The sequence below is a fragment of the Denticeps clupeoides genome, chromosome 7 (assembly GCF_900700375.1).
Source record: "Denticeps clupeoides chromosome 7, fDenClu1.1, whole genome shotgun sequence".
Lineage (NCBI taxonomy): Eukaryota > Metazoa > Chordata > Actinopteri > Clupeiformes > Denticipitidae > Denticeps > Denticeps clupeoides.
This window is the reverse complement of record NC_041713.1, coordinates 6,714,256-6,734,249: the sequence shown is the minus strand read 5'-3', so window position 1 is coordinate 6,734,249 and position 19,994 is coordinate 6,714,256. Positions and strand designations below refer to the sequence as shown.

The window sequence follows — 19,994 nt, the reverse complement described above, 5'->3', positions numbered from 1 at the left end:
CCAACAACAAAGAATAACAATACTAGTGTTCATATTATTAATAATCAGTGCGGGGTAAAAAGTGAATACTTTATGTCCACTAGATGGCGACAATAGCTCAAGGGGGTCATCCCAACTGGAGTGACCGCGCTCATGTATAAAAGCCCAATTACATGATAATTAAGCCTAATTACACACCAGAATGTGCTTTTAATTGTAGTAGCATAATGGGTAACCCACTCTCCTATGAACCAGAATACTATATACATGTAAATATAACCATAAATATTTCAAATAAATAACATTTCCTTGACTAAAGTACATCTCAGTTGCTGCATCCATACATTTTTCAGGATATGAACATGGTTTAACACCACGTATTAAAACCCTCAATTTATAATTAAAGGGTGGTAGTGGCCTAGTGGGTAAGACACTTGCCTATGAACCAGAAGACCCAGGTTCAAATCCCGCTTACTACAATTGTGTCCCTGAGCAAGACACTTAACTTTACTTTACTTTACTTTACTTTACTTTACTTTACTTAACCCTGAGTTGCTCCAGGGAGACTGTCCCTTTAACTACTGATTGTAAATCGCTCTGGATAAGGGCGTCTGATAAATGCTGTAAATGTAAATGTTAATCCCAGCCCGGGACCAAAGCAGCGCTCTGATTGGCAGAGACGCACACCAATCACCTGACAAGGGGCGGGGTAACACGCCCCCCTTTCCCAGCCCGGTCCGCAATTTCTAACGAGTTTTAGACGAACGTCGGACGCCGCTAATCTTTACAAAGCGGCCGATTCGCGCCATGGAGCCGGAAAAGCCGAACTACGGTGAGACTGGGACCGCGGCCGCGCCGGCGACGGGAGTTTGTTTCTGCGGGAGAGGGGCGTGTTCGCCACGGTGCTGGCTGGGTGGTCGCCGCGTCGGAGATCAAAAGATTCGCGGCTACTTAGTTGCAGCGTGAAAATGCCGGTGGAGTTGAGAATGTTTTTATCTACCGTGATTCGTCCAGTCGTTCTCCGTATCTGTTTGGACCGCCGTGCGCTTTCAGTTCTTCAGTCGCGGGTCAAAGGGCACCAGCTGAGCGTGTATTTATAGTGGAGCGTGTTTCTCTGTCTGTTGCCGGGGAATAAACTCTAAAACGATCTAAAATGCCAGAGTGGCTCACGTGACCGTACATAATTCAGAAGTTTGGATGGTTGGGGGCGTGCGTGCGTGCGTGCGAGCGTGGCGTCTCTCCCGCGCGATGGGGGTAAAAGGTGGGGGAGCCTGATCCAGAATTCTAGAGGAAAAGAAAGGGTGAAGATTCTTTCACATGTAACCTACAAAGCAAAATGCCAGGGGAAATAACGGGTTTTGTGGATTAATGGAAGGAGCATGCGCAGTACAGCAATGAGCTGGTATCACTTGTTTATTATGGCACTGATGATAAATGCTAAACCTGATGGTACCCTCTTTTTTTTTTTCTTCTCTCTGCATTTACAGTAAGGCTTTCAGCAGGGCCTGAACATGCCCGCCATTTTCCTCTGGCTCCCGTGTCAGATTCCTTGGCCTTGAACAGCGCACTGGCCTGGGAGGCAACTCTGCGCTGCTGTTCATAATCTAAGTATAGTTCTAGGCTGGGTTTTTTTTCATTGGAACGTTTGTCTGGAAACATGCGGGTCTAAACACTCCAACGTGTTTATTTTGTGGTTATGAATTAGCAAATTCAGAAGAATTTGCTTGTGACAGCACCCTTGGTTTGAAGCTGATTCATCGATTCTGTTGGTGTTTTGAAAGATTGTGAGCATGTGGTGACGTAGAAGGCTTTAAGAAGCTGTGTAGCAGGCCATGAGTCAGTCGCTTACTGTTTTATGGGCTTCAGACCTCTGACTTGAACCGTAATTAAACCCCTTGCTGTTGTGTGTGTGTGACTTCCTGTGCCTTTCTTATCACTAATTCATGGGATAATTCCCGCCTGTATTCTGCAAAATGCATTATAACCCATCCGAATATTAACATGAATAATGGACGTTGTGCAGTAAAGCAAGGAGGTGCGGTTTTCTTAGTGCTCAGCCTGCAGGCAGACAGGGCTGCCTGCCCAGACTTGGATTAAGTCTGGCCTCAGACACAGACGCGTTGTGAAATGAGGATCAAGGCCCTGTCTTCACTGATGGGCACAAATGCATTTGTGGGAAGACATCAGCAGAGCAATTACTTGGGAAGAAAAGCACCGATTCCGTGTTTCCGTCGCTACTTTTCTTCGGCTGTGCGGATGTAGTCCAAGATAAGAGAAGTGCTGGCGTTCATGTTTGGATGGTGTGTGTTAATGCCCCGGCTCATATATTATGAATTCGCGTAGTTGGGGTGGGGCGGTTTCCTTTCGCTTATCAGCATCTTGTACGTGGGCTTGTTTATGCTGCAGACCATTGCAGTCACTGTTGGTCTTGTGACTTTCCAAAGTATGGAAAGCAATCTTGGGATCTCGACTGAGCGTTTGAATCTCAATGCTTTTTTTTTATTGCATCTTGGGCAAGTTTGCCAAAGCAAAATCCACAACAAGATTTTGTTGATGCCATCTGGAGAGCAGTAGGTCCATTTGTACTTGGAAGTCAATATTTGGAAAAATCTTCCTGGACCCCATTTCATTTTTAAATACCAGTATGGGATCGGTACTCTGGATTGACCAACACCAGGTATTGGTGTCGGATGTGAGAAATCTCTCTTATTATAATCCTAAATCATGTATCAACAGAAGTTTCTATATCTGAATATGTTTTCATGGTGTTGCACCACAGAATCCCGACTCAACTGGTGGGACCGAAACGAAGTCTTGTTTCTGCGCTATATGAAACATTAATCTCTGCGTTCAAACTTGGGATCGGGTCATCCATCGCACCATGATGAAATGCAAGTCTTTTTCCTTCATGGGAGGAAACCAGCACCCAGAATGCAACCAGTTTACACTACGCTTGGGCAAGGGGGGGGGGGGGTTGGCGGCGATGCCGCACTTCTAGCAGGAATGCAGATTGGCAGAAGCTTTTAGCTGGTATTTTTATATTAAATTAAAAATAATGATAATAAAGTATCGGATTTAATGGAGGAGTGCTGGGATTTTAATCATGGCTGCACACATGGTTTATGAAGCAGCATAATTTCTGTGTACACAAGGTCTGACGACACCATGAGCACTGTTTTCAAAGCGCTATAAATGATAGGTATCTTTATCCGGAGGAGGAACTAACTACCCGCCAAGACCTTTTACGATATGGTGTCATTATATCTGTCAGTCAGATGACAGATAACTTTAACAATGTGTTCATGCAATACGTTTTAAAGGGGAAAAAGCCAATAGTGATGATTGGCCGCTGTCACGCCCCCTGCTATTTAACAGTTTCACATGTAAAATTGCTGAAATGTCTGCAATTTTGTTGGAGTTTCTTTAAAAAATATCTGCATGCTTCTCATGTGAGGACAGCCCACACTAAACACGTTTTTTTGGTTTTCGGCAAATTTATAATTGTGGTTTCCTTTACGTGCCCTCATCCCTGTTCCCAAAATGAACCCAAACCTGTGAACAACACATATAAAGCGTGGACACAGCGTCAAGCACATAATCCTTCTCTGCCTTCTTATGAATGGCGTTTATGAAACTCTGTATAAGAAGCATACTAAAACCCCCCCTCGCTTGTTCATGGAGAGCGTAGGGTGTAATTCCAGGATCGTGGGCTAAATCGGGAATCCCAGATCGCCGAGCGTCCAGCGATATGAGTGGCTGAGCTTGAAACCATAACCTGCGCATAATTGAAGTCTGCGTGAGTTGCGGAATGTTCCGAAACACAAGCTTCTCTCTCTGATGTTTAATTCCAGCTCTGGTGGTTTCTCGTTCTCTGTACTTTTTGGTTCCGTTTTTTTTTTTTTTGGACGGGCAGACTGTCGCTGCTGCTTTCAATTATTGCCGCCCTTTTCCCCCTATACTTTTTTTTGTTCTATGGGCGTGTCGAGAATACAGATATAACCTGAACCACACACCAGCTTATTTCCCATGTGTGGGTCTTGATACACAGAACACGCTACACACACTTCTTCATCCTCATCTGGCTTCTAGGGTTCCCCTTACATTTACCAAAAAATCAGGTCCCCGTAAAGAACCTTGTTTTAATTACAAACGCGTGACATCTGAGGAGACGTTGTAGGTATACCAGTAGGTTTGTGGCGGAAAAAATTAGTAGAAAATGGCCAGTGAAACTACAAGAATTTCCAACAAGAACTATGCAACAAGAACTAGGAGGACTGGGACTAAAACAGCTGCAAAAAAAGCCATTAAACAAAAATGCAGTGAAACAGATTTTCCATCTCTGGCCCTTTTCTTTTCCTGGTGGCACAAGCATACGCCAGACAAGACCAGAATTCACTGTGAAAGAATAGGAGCATGAGACTCTCATTTTCCCTCACTGACCCCATTGAGAACATTAGGGTTGTGCTGGAGGAGACTTACACAGTGCCTCCAATTTGTCAACACACAACCTCAGTGCTGAGAAGGAAAGGAATGATGTGCCAAAGTAAGTTAGTAGAAACGGTGCCATGGTGTATTTAATGCTGTATGCATAATGGTGTATTTAATGCATGCTGTAATTAAAAATGAGCAGAATCAGAAAAGTTGACCAATTTGCTCGGGGATTAAAAATGTAATGACTGCCACAGCACACAAGTACACAGAGAGACACAGGAGCAAAATGAAAACATATATATATATATAATATATAAAATGTCCAAATACAAATCTGTTGAACTTTTATTATGCAATATTGCACATGGAAGCTTGTTGCACATCATAGCAAACAATGCACATAGTCTTTAACACAATGAACGTTTTATACAGAAGAAGCACCGGGCTGAGGGTGTGTGACTGAGGGAGGCGTTGTAGAGGCTAATGGCGGTGGACCGGAAGGAAGACAGTTCAGTACAGTACATTAAGATGGATGTAGCATGTAATAATACTACTGTTTGTAGTATTATACAGTGATATAAAAAAATAAATGTACAGTCGTGGCCAAAGGTTTTGACACAATGACACAAATACGGTTTGCTGCTTCAGTGTATTTAGATCTTTTTGTCAGTTGTTTCTGTGTATTGAAGCATAATAACAAGCATTATATAAGTTTAAAAGTTTTTTTATTGACAATTAAATCAAGTTTATGCAAAGGGTCAGTATTTTCAAGACGTCTGCAATTTGTCCTGTCATGCCATCAATCAACTTCTGGACCAAATCCTGACTGATGGTAACTCTTGAGGATTGACCACAAATTCTCAATTGGATTAAGGTCCGGGGAGTTTCCTGTCCATGGACCCAAAATGGACCTTACCTTTTGTTCTCCTGACAATCATTTTTCCAGATGCCCCAAACAATTGGAAAGTGGCTTCATCAGAGAAAATGACTTTACCCCAGTCATCAGCAGTCCAATCCATGTACTTCTTGCAGAATAGCAGTCTGTCCTTGATGCTTGTCTTGGAGAGAAGTGGCTTCATTGCTGCCTTTCTTGACTCCAGGCCGTCCTCCAAAAGTCTTGGCCTCACTGTGCCTGTAGATGCACTCACACCTGCCTACTGCCATTCCTGAGCAAGCTCTGCACCCCGATCCCGCAGCTGAATCACCTTTATGAGATGGTCCTGGCACTTGCTGGACTTTCTTGGGCACCCTGAAGACTTCTTTACAACACTTGAACCTCTCTCCTTGAAGTTTTTGATGATCTGATAAATGGTTAGTTTAGGTGCAATCTTAGTAGCAGCAATATCCTCGCCTGTGAAGCTCTTTTTATGCAACGCAATGATGACAGCACATGTTTCCTCTGTAACCATGGTTAACAGAGGAAGAACAATGATTTCTAGCATCACCCTCCTTTTAAAGCATCCAGTCTGCTATTATAACTCAATCAGCATGACAGAAGATCTCCAGCCTTGTGCTCCTCAAACCTCTCACTTGTGTTAACAAGAGGATCACTGAAATGATCTCAGAAGGTCCATTTGTGGATACGTTTTTTTTTTTTTTTTTTTTTTTTAAGATTTTTAAGATTAAGGTCATTTTTATGGCAAAGAGGGACTTTGCAATTCACCTGATCACTCTTCATAACACTCTGGAGTAGATGCAAATAGTCATAATAAAATCCGGGAGCAACAAACTCAAAACCTTTGGCCATCACTGTATCGACCCGTATTGTTGCATTACAAAGATAAGGGTCTTAAGATAAGAACTCGCAATTTTTAGGATGTGATATTAGATTGAGATACGAGGGTTGACCAGACTGCAGTTTGTGAGGATTTTGATTTGGTCACACATTGTCCAGGTGGGAGTAATCTATACCAAGCAAAATCTTTGATTCCTTGTCATTTATTAAAGAGTGGCCGTTATCTAGGCATCTGGTTCTGCATGTACCTGTATTTTCTCTCAAAGTTCAGACTTGCAGGTTAGTTGAATTGAAGTTTTCTTATCTTTTGCTACCATGTTGGCTCGAATATAAGACGACTCTGATTTTCTTCTCCTGAGACTTCAATAAATAATAAAGTGAAGTGATTGTCACATGTGATACACAGCAGCACAGCACACGATGCACACAGTGAAATTTGTCCTCTGCATTTAACCCATCACCCTGAGTGAGCAGTGGGCAGCCATGACAAGCGCCCGGGGAGCAGTGTGTGGGGACGGTGCTTTGCTCAGTGGCACCTCAGTGGTAGTAGCCTAGTGGGTGGTAGTAGCCTAGTGGGTAACACACTCGCCTATGATCCAGAAGACCCAGGTTCAAACCCCACGTACTACCATCGTGTCCCTGAGCAAGACACTTAATCCTGAGTTGCTCCAGGGGGGGACTGTCCCTGTAACTACTGACTGTAAGTCGCTCTGGATAAGGGCGTCTGATAAACGCTGTAAATGTAAATGGTACCATGGCGGATCAGGAATCGAACCGGCAACCTTCTGATTACAGGGCCGCTTCCTTAACCGCTAGGCCACCACTGCCCCAGACCCCCAGTGGAGCAGCGCAGGGTGTTGTGTGTTGTGCAGAAGTGCATCTGTTGTAAAAAGGTCTGACTGAAATCTGCTTCAGCACAATACAGGTTGGTGTAACCGTGCATTATGGCAGCTTGTTTTTCTGTGGGAGAAATGACGTGGGCGTCGGTAAAAACATAGCGGCATTCCAGGGGAAGCAACGCCCTCCTGACAGCAGGGAGGCCTGTGGGTCGTCCATGCTGCGGCGGCGTTACACAGGTTTCCCTTCCATTTCCTGGCTGGGTTTACCTTCAACTACCCTCCCTGTCCCTCCCATACACAACAGAATGTCGCAGCCTGGTGAAAAATACCAGGATTCGAAGATAATGGTCCTGCACGTAGATGAACTTTTTGCATATGCTTTCGGCAGCCAAACGAATGCGTTCAAAGTTCTGGTTTGAAGTCATTGTAATGAAATTAAAGCTTTCAGGCAATTGTATCTGCAGGTGAGGCGTGGTCTTTCTCCCTCCCTCTGATTCTGAACATCGTTTAAACCGTGTTTGAAGGGGTTGGATGTAATGTAACACCTGAATATGTTAACTGTACAACATCAGGTGAAATGGGGTGGTATTACCTAGTAGGTTAGAGGGGTTAGACACTCACTTATGAACCAGAAGATCACAAAGTCACAGGTTCAATCCCCACTTACTACCATTGTGTGCCTGAAAAAGACACTTAAAGGTTCTCTGTCAAGAAAATTTCACTTTTATGAGAATATTTAACATTAATACTAGTTCCCCTATCCTGTCTATGGTCTAGTAGCTAGAAATGGTGAGATGTGTAAAGAGTACTTTGGCCATTCTGCTTCTTCATTCAGTGAGCAGCAGCTCAGATGGTCAGATCTGGAATTTGTCCCCGTAAGTCATCATAAGGATGAAAGTTTACCTCCCGTGTCTCATGCTTTGTCCCCATAGAGAAATTCCCACCCCTCCCCTAAAACGTGGTCTCTTGTGACCGTCATGGCTTGCAAATGTGCAAAGCATTGCAGTTGCTTGGAGATTGGATGTAAAAAAAATTTGGTCACGCAAGACTATGACTAACCAGCGGGTTAATTTATTTTTTCCTGAAAAAACCCCAACATGACCTTCTGTCTGCCACTGAGCAAAGCACCGTCCCCACACACTGCACACCAAGGGTGATGGTTAAAAGCAGAGGACACATTCGTTGTGTGCACCATGTGCTATGCTGCAGTGTATCACAATAACAGCCACTTCACTTTCACTGATAAATGCTGTAAATGTTTAAACCTCTTTAGGGCCACCGTCCTGTATTTTATTAATTTTATTGAATCCAGTAAGTCAGAAGCATAATTTTGTTCTAATCACCCACCTAATCCTTTTCAAGTCAATAACTGGTGGGAAATAAGTTGGGGCTGATTTATAAAAGGTCTATCATTTTCTACAGGTCTAAAATGTTAAACTGAGAGGGTTCCGTTTGTAGTTTCTCTTGGTTCCACTTGTGTTTTGACTGGTTTCCTTCTTCAGATGAAAATTATAAGATGCGTCCAGTTGTTTCCAGATGCATGGTGGTTTTAGGAAACTGGCCAATCACTTAATGGCATTTTAAAAGAGTCACCAGGGATAATCAGGACGTCTTTACCATGGTGTCTATCTTCATCCAGGCTCAGTAAATTCAGTAGTTCTAGGACTAGTTGCAGTACACAGCTTTTCCACTAGGGGGAAACCTAGCTTTTTATTTACACCCAGCTTTAGCTTTCATTTCTTTAGTCGTCCCTAAATGATCTTGTACCCAGAAACGCAAAAGAGGCAGAATCCATAAGAGTTCATAGTTAAGAGTAAATGTGCATATTAAACTTTATTCCCCTGGAACCCCCCAGAATTAAATTTTTACGTCTGCTAATGATGAAGGATAGACATTTACATTTACAGCATTTACCAGACGCCCTTATCCAGAGAGACTTACGATCGGTAGTTACAGGGACAGTCCCCCCCTGGAGAAACTTAGGGTTAAGTGTCTTGCTCAGGGACACAATGGTAGTACGTGGGGTTCATAGGCGAGTGTGTTACCCACTGAAATGAATGAAAGGTTGAAAATGGGAATGAGTAAATTTAGTGACTTTGCGCAGCTCCTCCCTCGATACCTCGATTGGCTGTGACCCTCCCCCACGGGTTACCTGCAGCAGAGAGGAAATGCAATCTGCAGGAACCCAGAAGAACTGCACCGCAGACAACAGGCTGTTGAGCCCTTCTGAAACTAGTCTGGCAGGTTTTCTTTTCTTTCTTTTCGCCTCCTCTCCTCTAAACCCAACCATGTCACTCCTGCACCACCAGGAACAGGAAGTGAAACCGGTTGTTTGAAACCCCTTTTTCTCATCTTTTCAAATCTGGGAGTAGTGAGGAAGAAGATACAGAGAATTGCACCTTCAGAACTTGGTCGAACTCTCGAGGGGAACTTGCAGCAATGCCAGAGGAGGAGAATTATTATGGGAAGAATGGTAAAGTGCATGCTTTTTCTTTTGCTCTCTTAACGGCCTGCTTGTTTTTTACAGCACTGAAACTTACTCAGTTTCAAGGTTTTGTGCCAATTTGGGCCAACCGCTTTGCCATAATTGAAATGAATTGAAAATTGAAATATCTTTTTAATATGAACATATATGTGTGAGTGGGTGGAGATGAGCGTAGGAGGAAAAAAAAAAAAAAATGCCAATACACTGCCACCAAGCCATCATGAACTATTAGTGCAACTGTGCCTGGTCAAATCATTCCTGTATTTTTGGAATCATTTCTAGGTGCTGCAGTCCTGCAGAGCTCAAAACAAAATTCCAACCTAGATGCAATGCGTGGAGGAGTACTGACACCACATTCAATAGCGTTATCAGTACTGGAGGGGTGTGTGTGTCTATGTGAATAAATGGTTCCATCCAAACAGAACCGTTTTTTTCCTACATGTTATACCTCGTGCAAGTCGTTTTCATTACTGACCAAAGTGCTAACCAAGTTTAATTTGTACGCATGAGCTAGTTTAGTCTTTCACACTCACATAACATTAGATGGAATGGTGTAACTGAAGGGGACTAATTACACTAGTTAGTAAGTTAATGTTAAGAGAATTTTACCCAAATAGAAAGGTTTTTTTATGTTTTTGCAGCAAGGAGACAAGTTTTCAGGTATTGGTTCATTATTTTGTATTTATTGTTTCTGGTTGTGCTGATGCCATAATTTCGTTGTCAATAATAATGATATTAAAAGAGCTAGTCAGACTAGTCTATTTATACACCAGAAGCGGTTTGTGCCATGCCTACTGGCCGCTATCTCGAAGTTTCATTAACACGAGCATGCGAGTTTGTAAAAGAGAACATCTGTTGTACAGCAGTAATCGTACAGCATCTTATCAAAGCTTTTTCATTCTTCCTACTGGACTACACTGGTGACTTCACTAAATGATCAGTGGGCCCCTTTCTTCTCTTTTACAATGTTGTTTTTTATCTCGGTTTATGAAACAAAAGATGATGATGAATGATTAATTTAAGCTTATTCGTGTGATTTAAACTCATTGTTGCTCAACTCACAGCCTTCCAGGTCCAGGTACTGCCTCTACTTGTGAGACTGGAGATGAAATCTCGTTTTGTGGAACACCTCAGCTGGTTTGAGAACCCCGCCATGCATCATTCTTACTTTTTCTAGTGTCAAAAGACGCTACGGAGACCTTAATGGTGGTGTCATCTTTTCTTGGCTCGGTGACCCCTGCTGGCATATAGGATGTGGGAGGCAGAAAAGAGGGCGTTTGCTGAGTCACCAGGGTGGATCTTGTTTTGTGTAATGCAAGACACATCCACCCTGAGGGAATAATCATGTTTTCTTCATGGCAGTCCAACACAAGCTCTGTTAAGTTTTGCCCAGCTTCAGGCTCTAAGTGTATTGGAGAGCCGTGCATGGTTTTTCAGAAAAAATTAGATGAAGGGAGGCCATTTGGCATAGACAGGAATGACCAGGGTGAAATTTGCTCCGCCAACAGTTAAAATGCAATAAACCCTGTTTGTATTTACAGGTGAGCCAAGAAAATATGATGCCAACTTCAAAGGCCCAATCCAGAACAGGTAAATTGAGAAAAATATATCAGCCAAGTCCCTCTCCCTTCCCAAATAAAAAAAATGATGATTTTCTCTGTCTCTGTAACAGGGGATGTACAGACATTATATGCTGCATCCTTTTTATTGTGGCCATAGTGGCCTACTTTGCAGTCGGCATACTCGGTGAGTGAACTTCTGAGATTGTTTTACAGATCCACGCTATGGACAAAGTGACTTGTGGCAATTGGATGTAATGTAACTGTGTGTTTACTAAACCCTTCTTTTCTTCAGCCTGGTCTCAGGGGGACCCTCGGAAGGTGATCTACCCCACCAACAGCAAGGGACAGTTCTGTGGCCAAGCAGGCACCGAACTGCAGTAGGTCTTCTAATGCCTAAAAAAAAAATTCTGGGATTGGCCATTTAAATGAGCATGTTTTCATCTTTGTTCTTGATTAAATGTGTTGTAGGACCAAGCCCTTGTTGTTCTACTTCAACATTATGAAGTGTGCCAGCCCCTTGGTGCTGCTTGAGTTCCAGTGTCCTACAACCCAGGTTGGCATGCTAAAAAATCCCACACCTTCAGCTAACTTCTCATTATGGAATATCCAATATATCTTGAGTCAGTTGAATATCTTTTTTTATGATTATTTGCTGCTTAATTTGCCATTAGTTGTGTGTGGACACATGTCCAAACCGCTTCATGACGCTGTTGAAAGCCAAAGTCGTCCCTTCCGATTGGAATTACTACAAATCTTATTGCAAGCAGGGTGTATCAGATGGGATGGTGAGTATGTCACCATGAAATGTCCAAACACATCCTTCCCATAAAGTGAAAAAGCAGCATGACCGATAGATTTTTCTTCCAGAGTGCCCCAGATATCCTGAAAAATGGACTGTGCCCAGCAATGCTGTTACCAAGCAAACCTTGTAAGTCCAGTTTCTGTTAAAAATGTAAATTATCTCAAAACAACCAAAGAGTAATTGTGGCCCAGATTTGAGCCAATCAGAATCAAGCATTCGTGTAGTCTGTCATATAGTGGAATAACATGACTAGGCAAGACGTTCACTGCTTCTGACCGTGTTCCCTAGTGACCCGCAGGTGTTTCCCGGCTCTCAGCAAGCAGGGCCAGCAAGTGCTGGTGGGCAACCAGACCACATTTAATGATGGAAGAGGCAATGTCATACAAGCCACAGACCTGATAGCTGGTGTGCAGTAAGTTCTGCAGATCGTTTTTACAGAGAATACCAAATGCTAGTATATTAGATTTTTTTTTACGAAGAGGACTTGATGTTATGGCCTAAATACTGACATTATGAGGGTTATGAAGATTTTTGCTGTGTACCAATTTTGTTGTGAACCTGTTTTCCATCTTCAGGAATGCTTCTATAGTCATGGAAGCTCGGCAAGTGGTCATGAAAATATTTGAGGATTACACCCATTCATGGTACTGGATCCTCATGTAAGTGCTGTTCGAATTCTGCACACAGACTCCTACTGTGCTTGACTTGTAAATAATTATTAAGGAATTTTAATTCTGGAATGTAAATCATTTTTATGCTGTTGGAATTATTGTATTTGGAATTACGGAAGCCAGTGGTAGTTTTAGCAGCACAGTGAGGAGGTCAACTGACTGTTTATTCTTTACAGAGGTCTGGTTTTGGCCACGATTATCAGCCTCATCTTCATTGTCCTACTGCGCTTCCTGGCTGGCATTATGGTCTGGGTGATGATCGTCTTGGTGATCCTGGTGGTTGGATATGGTACGGTCTCTCTTTTGACAGTTGATGTTTTGTGAAAAGGATCATTGTACTATTCTCTAGCGTTAGGACATCAGGAGGGCTGTGCAGTGTCTCAGTGGTTTAGTGACGTGACTTCACACCCTTAAGGTTGTGAATTTGAATCCTGGCCTGGACTTTGTGTCTGCAGAGATTGCATGCACACCGTCCAAAGTGAAGTGAAAGTCTCATGTGACACAGCACAGCACCCAGTGCATACATCATAATGTGTGCACTGCTTTTAACCCATCCCCTGAGGGAGCAGTGGGCAGCCATGAAAGGTTAAATGTGGTTAAATGTGCTCAGGGTGACCTCAGTGGCACCTTGGTGGTTTGGGATTTGAACCCACAACCTTTTGGATAGACGACTCTGTGAATATGTGAGTGAATGGTGTGAGCCAGTCCCTGCCTTGCTCCAGGATGGGCTCCAGCAGTCTTGACCCTGTTTAACAGGGATAAGCACTTCAGTATAGTGAGTAAGTGAGTATGTCAGGATTTAAGGACTGTGATTGGTTAAGATGAAAGCACGTTGTAAGTCGCTCTGGATAAGGGCCTCTTCCAAAGGCCTTAAATGTAAATGAAATGTAAGATAGTGGTGATTCTGTATGTTTAACTTGTGCCTTGTTGATGTGTTTTCTGTCTCTCCGTAAAGGTATCGTCCATTGCTATTTTGAATATGCTGCATTAAAGAACGAGCCCGGGTCCAATGTTACCCTACAGGAGATTGGGTTCCAGACTGATTTCTCGGTGTACCTGCACATCAGACAGACGTGGCTGGCATTTAGTGAGTGGTTTGTTTTGGGCTTTTTTTTCCTTGTCAGATTCTGAACAGAATGTGTCCCCTTCATCAATCCGCAGGGAGTCATTTAATAAAACAAAAAAAATGTATTTGGGAAGAGCCTTTATTAGAAACTTGCAGTTTTATCCCTGTTTGTCAGTACTCTATAGTCACAAAAACCTCTATCCCAGTGATCATCCTGGCCATTGTGGAAGTCATCATCATTCTGCTGCTGATCTTCCTTAGAAAGAGGATCCTGCTCGCCATTGCGCTCATCAAGGAGGCCAGCAGGTCTGTGGCTGTGTCGTTCACCTGCTGTCATGAGACCAGGCTTTGAAAAATGTACTTTTAACCCGGACCACTCACCCGTTCTGCCCACAGAGCCATCGGTCATGTGATGTCATCCCTTTTCTACCCTCTCCTGACCTTCCTCCTCCTGGCTGTGGTCATTGCCTACTGGGCTGTCACTGCTGTGTATCCTTTCTGCCGAAAGTCTGTTTTTATTTTTTTATTCATCACTCGCTCTCTTGGTGGCTGTAGAACCGTTCACAAAGTTGTACCCTTAACTCTGGCTGACCAGGTTCTTGTCCACGTCTAACCAGGCTATCTATAAAGTTTTCAATGAGACAGCCTGTGAGTACAGTAGGCAGAACTGTGACCCAGCAGTAAGTACACACATGTGCACTCCCCTTTTCCAACACTAATTTTCCTTGTGTGCGGAAAGGGACAAATTGTAGGGCCTGTCAAAGCCCATTGAGACATACTGTTGAGCTAAATAATAAGCAAATGTTGTTATTGTTGTAACATTTTCAGACACACATATTAAAAAAAAAAAAAAAAAATGCACAATATAAAATGTTCTGTATTTGACTTTTGACCTTCTTTCCTTGTCTCCCTCTCAGAACTTCAGCACATCCAACATTAAGACGAAGTGTCCTGACTCCATGTGCTTGTTTGCCTTCTATGGTGGGGAGACTGCCTACCACAAGTACCTGATAGGGCTGCAGTTCTACAACGTCTTCCTGTTTTTCTGGTGTGCAAACTTTGTGACCGCACTTGGACAGATGACACTGGCAGGAGCATTTGCTTCCTACTACTGGGCTTTTAACAAACCTAAAGACATACCCGCCTGTCCCATCTTTGCCTCACTCGGTCGGGCACTCAGGTAGTGCAAGGGAGAAACTGTGTTTATGTTCTGACTTTGTTGTTCTTTCATCTTTTTTACATCCATCTTTTTCTCCCTCTGTCCAGGTATCATACAGGATCTTTGGCTTTTGGATCCCTGATCCTGGCCATAATCCAGGTGATCAGAGTTCTGCTGGAGTATCTGGACTACAAGCTCAAAGGTACGGCTCCATCCTCCTTGAAATGGACCTACATTGTACAGTCATGTTGATAGAAATGACATAAATTCTCCAACTAACCTCCAGATTAATTGCATGGTGGCACCACCAAAATGTAAATATTGGGAAATTTATATAAAAAAATATAATTATTTTACTATAATAAAAAAAACTAAATACTATATACTTTATTCTAAATTCTATACTTTAATACTAAAGCAAAGACTGACCTGAAAATGGGCTTTTTTCAACTTCACTTTGAATTGCTAATGTCGTTGATATTTGTTGCAGGAGCCCAAAACAAGTTTGCAAAGTTTCTGCTGTGCTGTCTCAAATGCTGCTTCTGGTGCCTGGAGAAATTCATCAAATTCCTCAACAGGAATGCGTACATCATGGTATTTATTTCACATTACATGTATAGAAGTTGGCTTTTTTCTCTCTGTCTCTTTTCAAAAATTTTGTGCTTTTTTTTTTCAGGTGGCCATATACGGCAAAAATTTCTGCACTTCTGCCCGAGATGCCTTCTTTCTTTTGATGAGAAATGTCATAAGGTAAGGTTGTTTATTATTATTATTATTATTATTATCCATGAGGATCTATTACACTTCTTATTTTCTTACATGTTCTTCTTTTTCATCTCAGGGTTGCAGTCCTGGACAAAGTTACAGACTTCCTGTTGTTTCTAGGCAAACTCCTAATTGTGGGACTTGTAGGTAAGATGTGCTAGTGAGGTACCTTGTGAGTTATAAAATTTTACCACATGAATCTAAATGAATCTGAACAAATACCACTTCCCCCTGTCTCTCAGGAATATTTGCTTTCTTCTTCTTCTCTGGAAGAGTAAAAGCGTTTGAAAGCACAGCTCCAACTCTCAATTATTATTGGGTGCCTATCCTGGTGAGTGTTCATAATGTGTTTAGGCAAGAAACAAAGCACATATATAATATTTTCATTTTATAATATGAATTGTAAAAGCATGATTCATAGCATCAATATAATACATTGGTACATGGACACATATGTGTTTTTTTCTTTCACTTTAGTGAAAGTGTAAATTCACTACCAGTCAAAAGTTTGGATGCACCTAATCTGTGTCAGTAATGCACACTAAGATGGAGACATTTTGCAGTATCCAATGCAAGAAAAGTGAAGTATCTTTGATGAATATGTTTTTTTTTTTCCTCAGAGTCGCCTATTTTTATTTTCATGGCCGCTTTGTTTACTATTGTCATCGTCAAAAGCTGCTTCATGAGATGCTCATTGACATGAGTCAAAAGAAAGTGTTCAGCATAAACCTTCAGGACTGTTTGAAACCGTCCCCCTTGCCATCACAGCAAAATCTCCCTAATTGGGACAAACTCAAATGTTCAACTTATTACCTTGTTTGCAAATTTTTTATGTTTATTACATAATCTGAAATGTTATTTCATAGTCCTGTGTCTTTAGTTGTGTAAAAAATGCAAGACCCATAAATTAGTTGTTGCATCCAATCTTTTGGCTGTAAGTTTAGGTTTTCTTGACATCTCTGAACAGCCAGGACTCAGAGTAGCTGCAATTGCCTGTGCAGTACTGATAAAGGCTGGGTGTCGCCCTCTTTTCCTGACCAGTCTGCCCATTGTACTTGGCAGGCGCGTGTTCTCCTTATCTCCAACTTTGACCTTCACATCACAGCTGTTAAAATGTGCTGAACAATCTGTAGTGCTAATCAGCAGCAGGAAGATTGCAAGGCTAATAAAGCATTGTGCAACAGATTATTATGCCACTGAGAAAAGCACCGTCCCCGTACACTGCTCCCCGGGCACCTGTCATGGCTGCCCACTGCTTGCTAATGCTGATGGTTAAAGGCAGAGGACACATTTCATTGTGTGCACCATGTGTTATACTGTGTTTCACAATGAGAATCAAATCACTGTCACATGATCACTCTCACATTAAATGTTCATTTTTGATAGCGTAGTTGGTATTGGTATTGGTATAAATGGTATTTTTGTTAGTGTTAGTGAATTTTTGAGGTTATTTGTGATGACATTTCTTTCTCTCATCCTTGTGGCATCCTGAATGGCTGACCACAGACACTAGCGATTGGTTCCTACCTCATAGCCCATGGCTTCTTCAGCGTTTACGCCATGTGTGTGGACACCCTATTCCTCTGCTTCTGTAAGTAGATGGTGACCATTCGTCTCTTCCCCTTCAGTTCTGCTTGCTGCATTTTCACAATTTACCACTTTTACTACTTTATTCTTTCAGCTTTACTGACCAATCACAAAACTGCTAGATTTCTGTGTAATAGACTGTCATTTTCTGACATCTTTAACAGTGTGACTGACTTCTTTTTCTTTCTTTCTTTCTCTCTCTCTTGCTTTCTTTCTTACCATTCCGAATCTCTGATCAAAATCCTAATTCTTGCTGCTGTGACATTCCCACTGCAAACATACACCCACACAAACACCTTTACACACACACCCAAGGTGAGGATTTGGAACGGAACAATGGTTCTGAGGAGAAGCCTTACTACATGTCTGTGGAGCTCCGTGCGATCCTGTCCAAGTCAGAGGACTCAACATTTCATGGACAGGAGGTCCCATTTCAATAGAATTCATATGTAGAGCAGAAAGTAAGGAGTACTACAGCCTTGCTTCTGACTATAGAAGTAGAATGTGATACCAGAGCCTTAAATCTAAAGTGGAAGTGCCCAGCAAAATGAAGTCACATCTGTCCAAATTGCAGAATTTGATGTGGAGGGTACTTTTTATTTATTTTCATTTATTTACAGCATTTATCAGACGCCCTTATCCAGAGCGCCTTAAAATCAGTAGTGATAGGGACAGTCCCCGTGAATACACTCAGTGTCTTGCTCAGAGACACAATGGTAGTAAGTGGGGTTTGAACCTTTGAATGGTGAGCCATCAAATTAAACCAACTCAAAATTTAACCAAACCCTTTCCAACTATTCCTCTGAATATGGGTGGCAGATCACACATTAAATCAAAATATAGAACTTTGTGAATGACAATGTCAATACCAAGTAAACCTTAATGCACTTAGCACATATGTTATTGCATGATGTTTTTTGATAATGGTTAGTGTAACCCCCACAGACTAATGTTACTCTGTATTCTGTATATACTGTGTATTAATGCTGCAGATCCTCCTGCATCTTTCTCTGTCTTGGGCTGGAAGTGTGCCTTTTGTGTGTTTTTATACATTCTCACTTTCTGGCGGGCCTTTTGTCATGCAGTCTGTCAAATCAGTACTCAGGATGAGGTAACTGCCAATGATGCTCTTTTTTTTTTTTTTTGGTCCTGAAATTACATATGCATTGTTCATATATAGCTTACTCTGCGAAAGCACCACTGCGTCGCTAACTTTGCACCTTCCACAGTGGAAGATCTTGAGAGAAATGATGGCAGTGCAGAGCGACCCTACCTGATGCCTGACAGTCTCCTCAAAATCCTGAATAAGAAAAACAAGACTGCAGCGGAGTAGTTCCAACCGTGCTGGTGAATTCATTTAAAATGGTCAGAGGCTTCCTCTATTTGAAGAAAATAGCGAAATGAAGAGGTGTTAAGTATACCACGTGTCTTCTGATGCTGAATGACAAAGAGATGTGGTCCTAAAATAACTTCAGTATCTATGCAAGGGAAGATATTAGTTGAGCAGGTAGATTTTTATCCTGCATGCTGTTTTGAATATTATTCTTGGACGTTTTAAATGTTTGTTTGTTTGTTTTTATAAAAATTTCTGTCAAGCTTTTTTCCACACATAACTGGAGGGTGTTACAAAAATGTAGTGTTAAACTATTTAAAAATTATTATATTTGCTGTTGCCTATCAATAGCTGTGCAATTTTTATGAATGCTGCAAAACATATCTTCTCTACCTAAGATTTATCTGCCTTTATTACCACCAAAGCCATGTGATTACAATGCCTTAATTGATCAGGGTACTGAGATTACAAATTCGTGTTTTCCAATAATTTTATAGTCAAATTGCACATTGTGTTTTGTTAGTGGTCTACCCAATGTGGGGAAATGTACATGAAAATTTGTTTTCTACATTATGAAGGTCCCATATTGTCCTTTATTTATTTTTCATTTTGTTTATTTTTTTTCTTCCTGTTCATATAGTGCATTGTAAAACATTAAAAGTTGGGGAAACATAAATTTAAGGTAAATGGCTGCAAAGCATTTCTAAGTTCTCTCAACTTCACACCCATGTAGTTGTGCATCACAGCTGGTTGCCTTAAATTTTTATGTTTTTCAAACTTTTTTTTTTTTTTTACAGTGTGATTTCGTGATTTTAATGATTTGATCTTTTGGGGGGTTGTTGAACATAATGCACTGACACAGGAGACACTTAAACCTTTTATATTGTGTTTAAAATGGCTGGATTGGCTGGCATTTATTGGGACATAATTGCTATTAATGCTAATAGTCACAGATCATTATTGAAGTAGATGCAGTGGAATCAACAACTTTTGAACATCTTAATTTCATGTTTACAAAGCACATCTAATTTTTGTTTTAGGGAATTCTAGTTTTACACAATATGGGACCTTTAAAGTTACAGATATACTGTGCTTTGTTTTGTTGTTGTTTTTAAGATTAATGTTTATAAGACAAATAAAAGGATTTTTTATTAAACTGATTGATGGATTGATTTATGATTGAGTGTGCAGTCTTTTCTTCAGCCATCCTGCATGTCTTCATTCCAACTGAGCGTCACATTAAGTGACTAATTACTGCAATGAGAGGAGGCAAAACATTGCAAATATTCTTACAGCTGTTCCACCGCAATGGTATGCTAAAGAATTTAGAATTGTTGATTTGAGATCACACTGTCAGACATCCACGATCAGCAGGTATATGAATCTGATCCCTACGACCTACTTCCGTGGAATCTACATCAAGCACCGAAACCGCAGTACACCACAAATGCGCTAGATGTCGCCAGTGTTCCCCCCTGCGAGTAAACCTGTTCGTCCTCAGAACGTCTGTCTGGACTGATCTTCAGCAAGAGAGTATTCTGATTGATTCGGATTCCTCCTGGATCATTGAGACATTGTAA

General features: G+C 41.7%; 1 protein-coding gene across 3 annotated transcripts; it reads left to right on the top strand.

The window, feature by feature from the left end:
• The first annotated feature begins 692 nt into the window (after positions 1–692).
• LOC114793616 (choline transporter-like protein 2) lies at positions 693–19,570 on the top strand. 3 transcript variants are annotated; one of them, XM_028985640.1, is made up of 23 exons: positions 8,960–9,224; positions 9,357–9,457; positions 11,011–11,059; positions 11,142–11,215; positions 11,324–11,408; positions 11,500–11,584; positions 11,703–11,816; positions 11,899–11,959; positions 12,122–12,245; positions 12,409–12,492; positions 12,681–12,793; positions 13,460–13,591; positions 13,777–13,876; positions 13,967–14,059; positions 14,166–14,250; positions 14,488–14,750; positions 14,837–14,931; positions 15,220–15,323; positions 15,406–15,479; positions 15,571–15,641; positions 15,737–15,825; positions 17,001–17,085; positions 17,397–18,234. In XM_028985640.1, exons 2-23 carry the CDS (start codon positions 9,424–9,426, stop codon positions 17,519–17,521), a joined length of 2,139 nt encoding a protein of 712 aa, XP_028841473.1. In that variant the 5' UTR covers positions 8,960–9,224; positions 9,357–9,423; the 3' UTR covers positions 17,522–18,234. The 3 variants fall into 3 exon arrangements, with proteins under 3 accessions (XP_028841475.1, XP_028841473.1, XP_028841476.1); XM_028985642.1 differs by lacking the exons at positions 8,960–9,224; positions 9,357–9,457 and adding an exon at positions 693–811; XM_028985643.1 differs by lacking the exon at positions 17,397–18,234 and adding an exon at positions 18,311–19,570 and having other exon boundaries at positions 8,968–9,457.
• The last annotated feature ends 424 nt before the right edge of the window (positions 19,571–19,994 follow it).

Coding starts and splice junctions, on each gene's coding strand:
- LOC114793616 (XM_028985640.1), top strand. CDS start 9,424: ATGCCAGAGGAGGAGAATTATTATGGGAAGAATG. Junction 11,960..12,121: donor GCTGTTACCAAGCAAACCTT/GTAAGTCCAGTT, acceptor CGTGTTCCCTAG/TGACCCGCAGGTGTTTCCCG. Junction 14,751..14,836: donor TCACTCGGTCGGGCACTCAG/GTAGTGCAAGGG, acceptor CCCTCTGTCCAG/GTATCATACAGGATCTTTGG.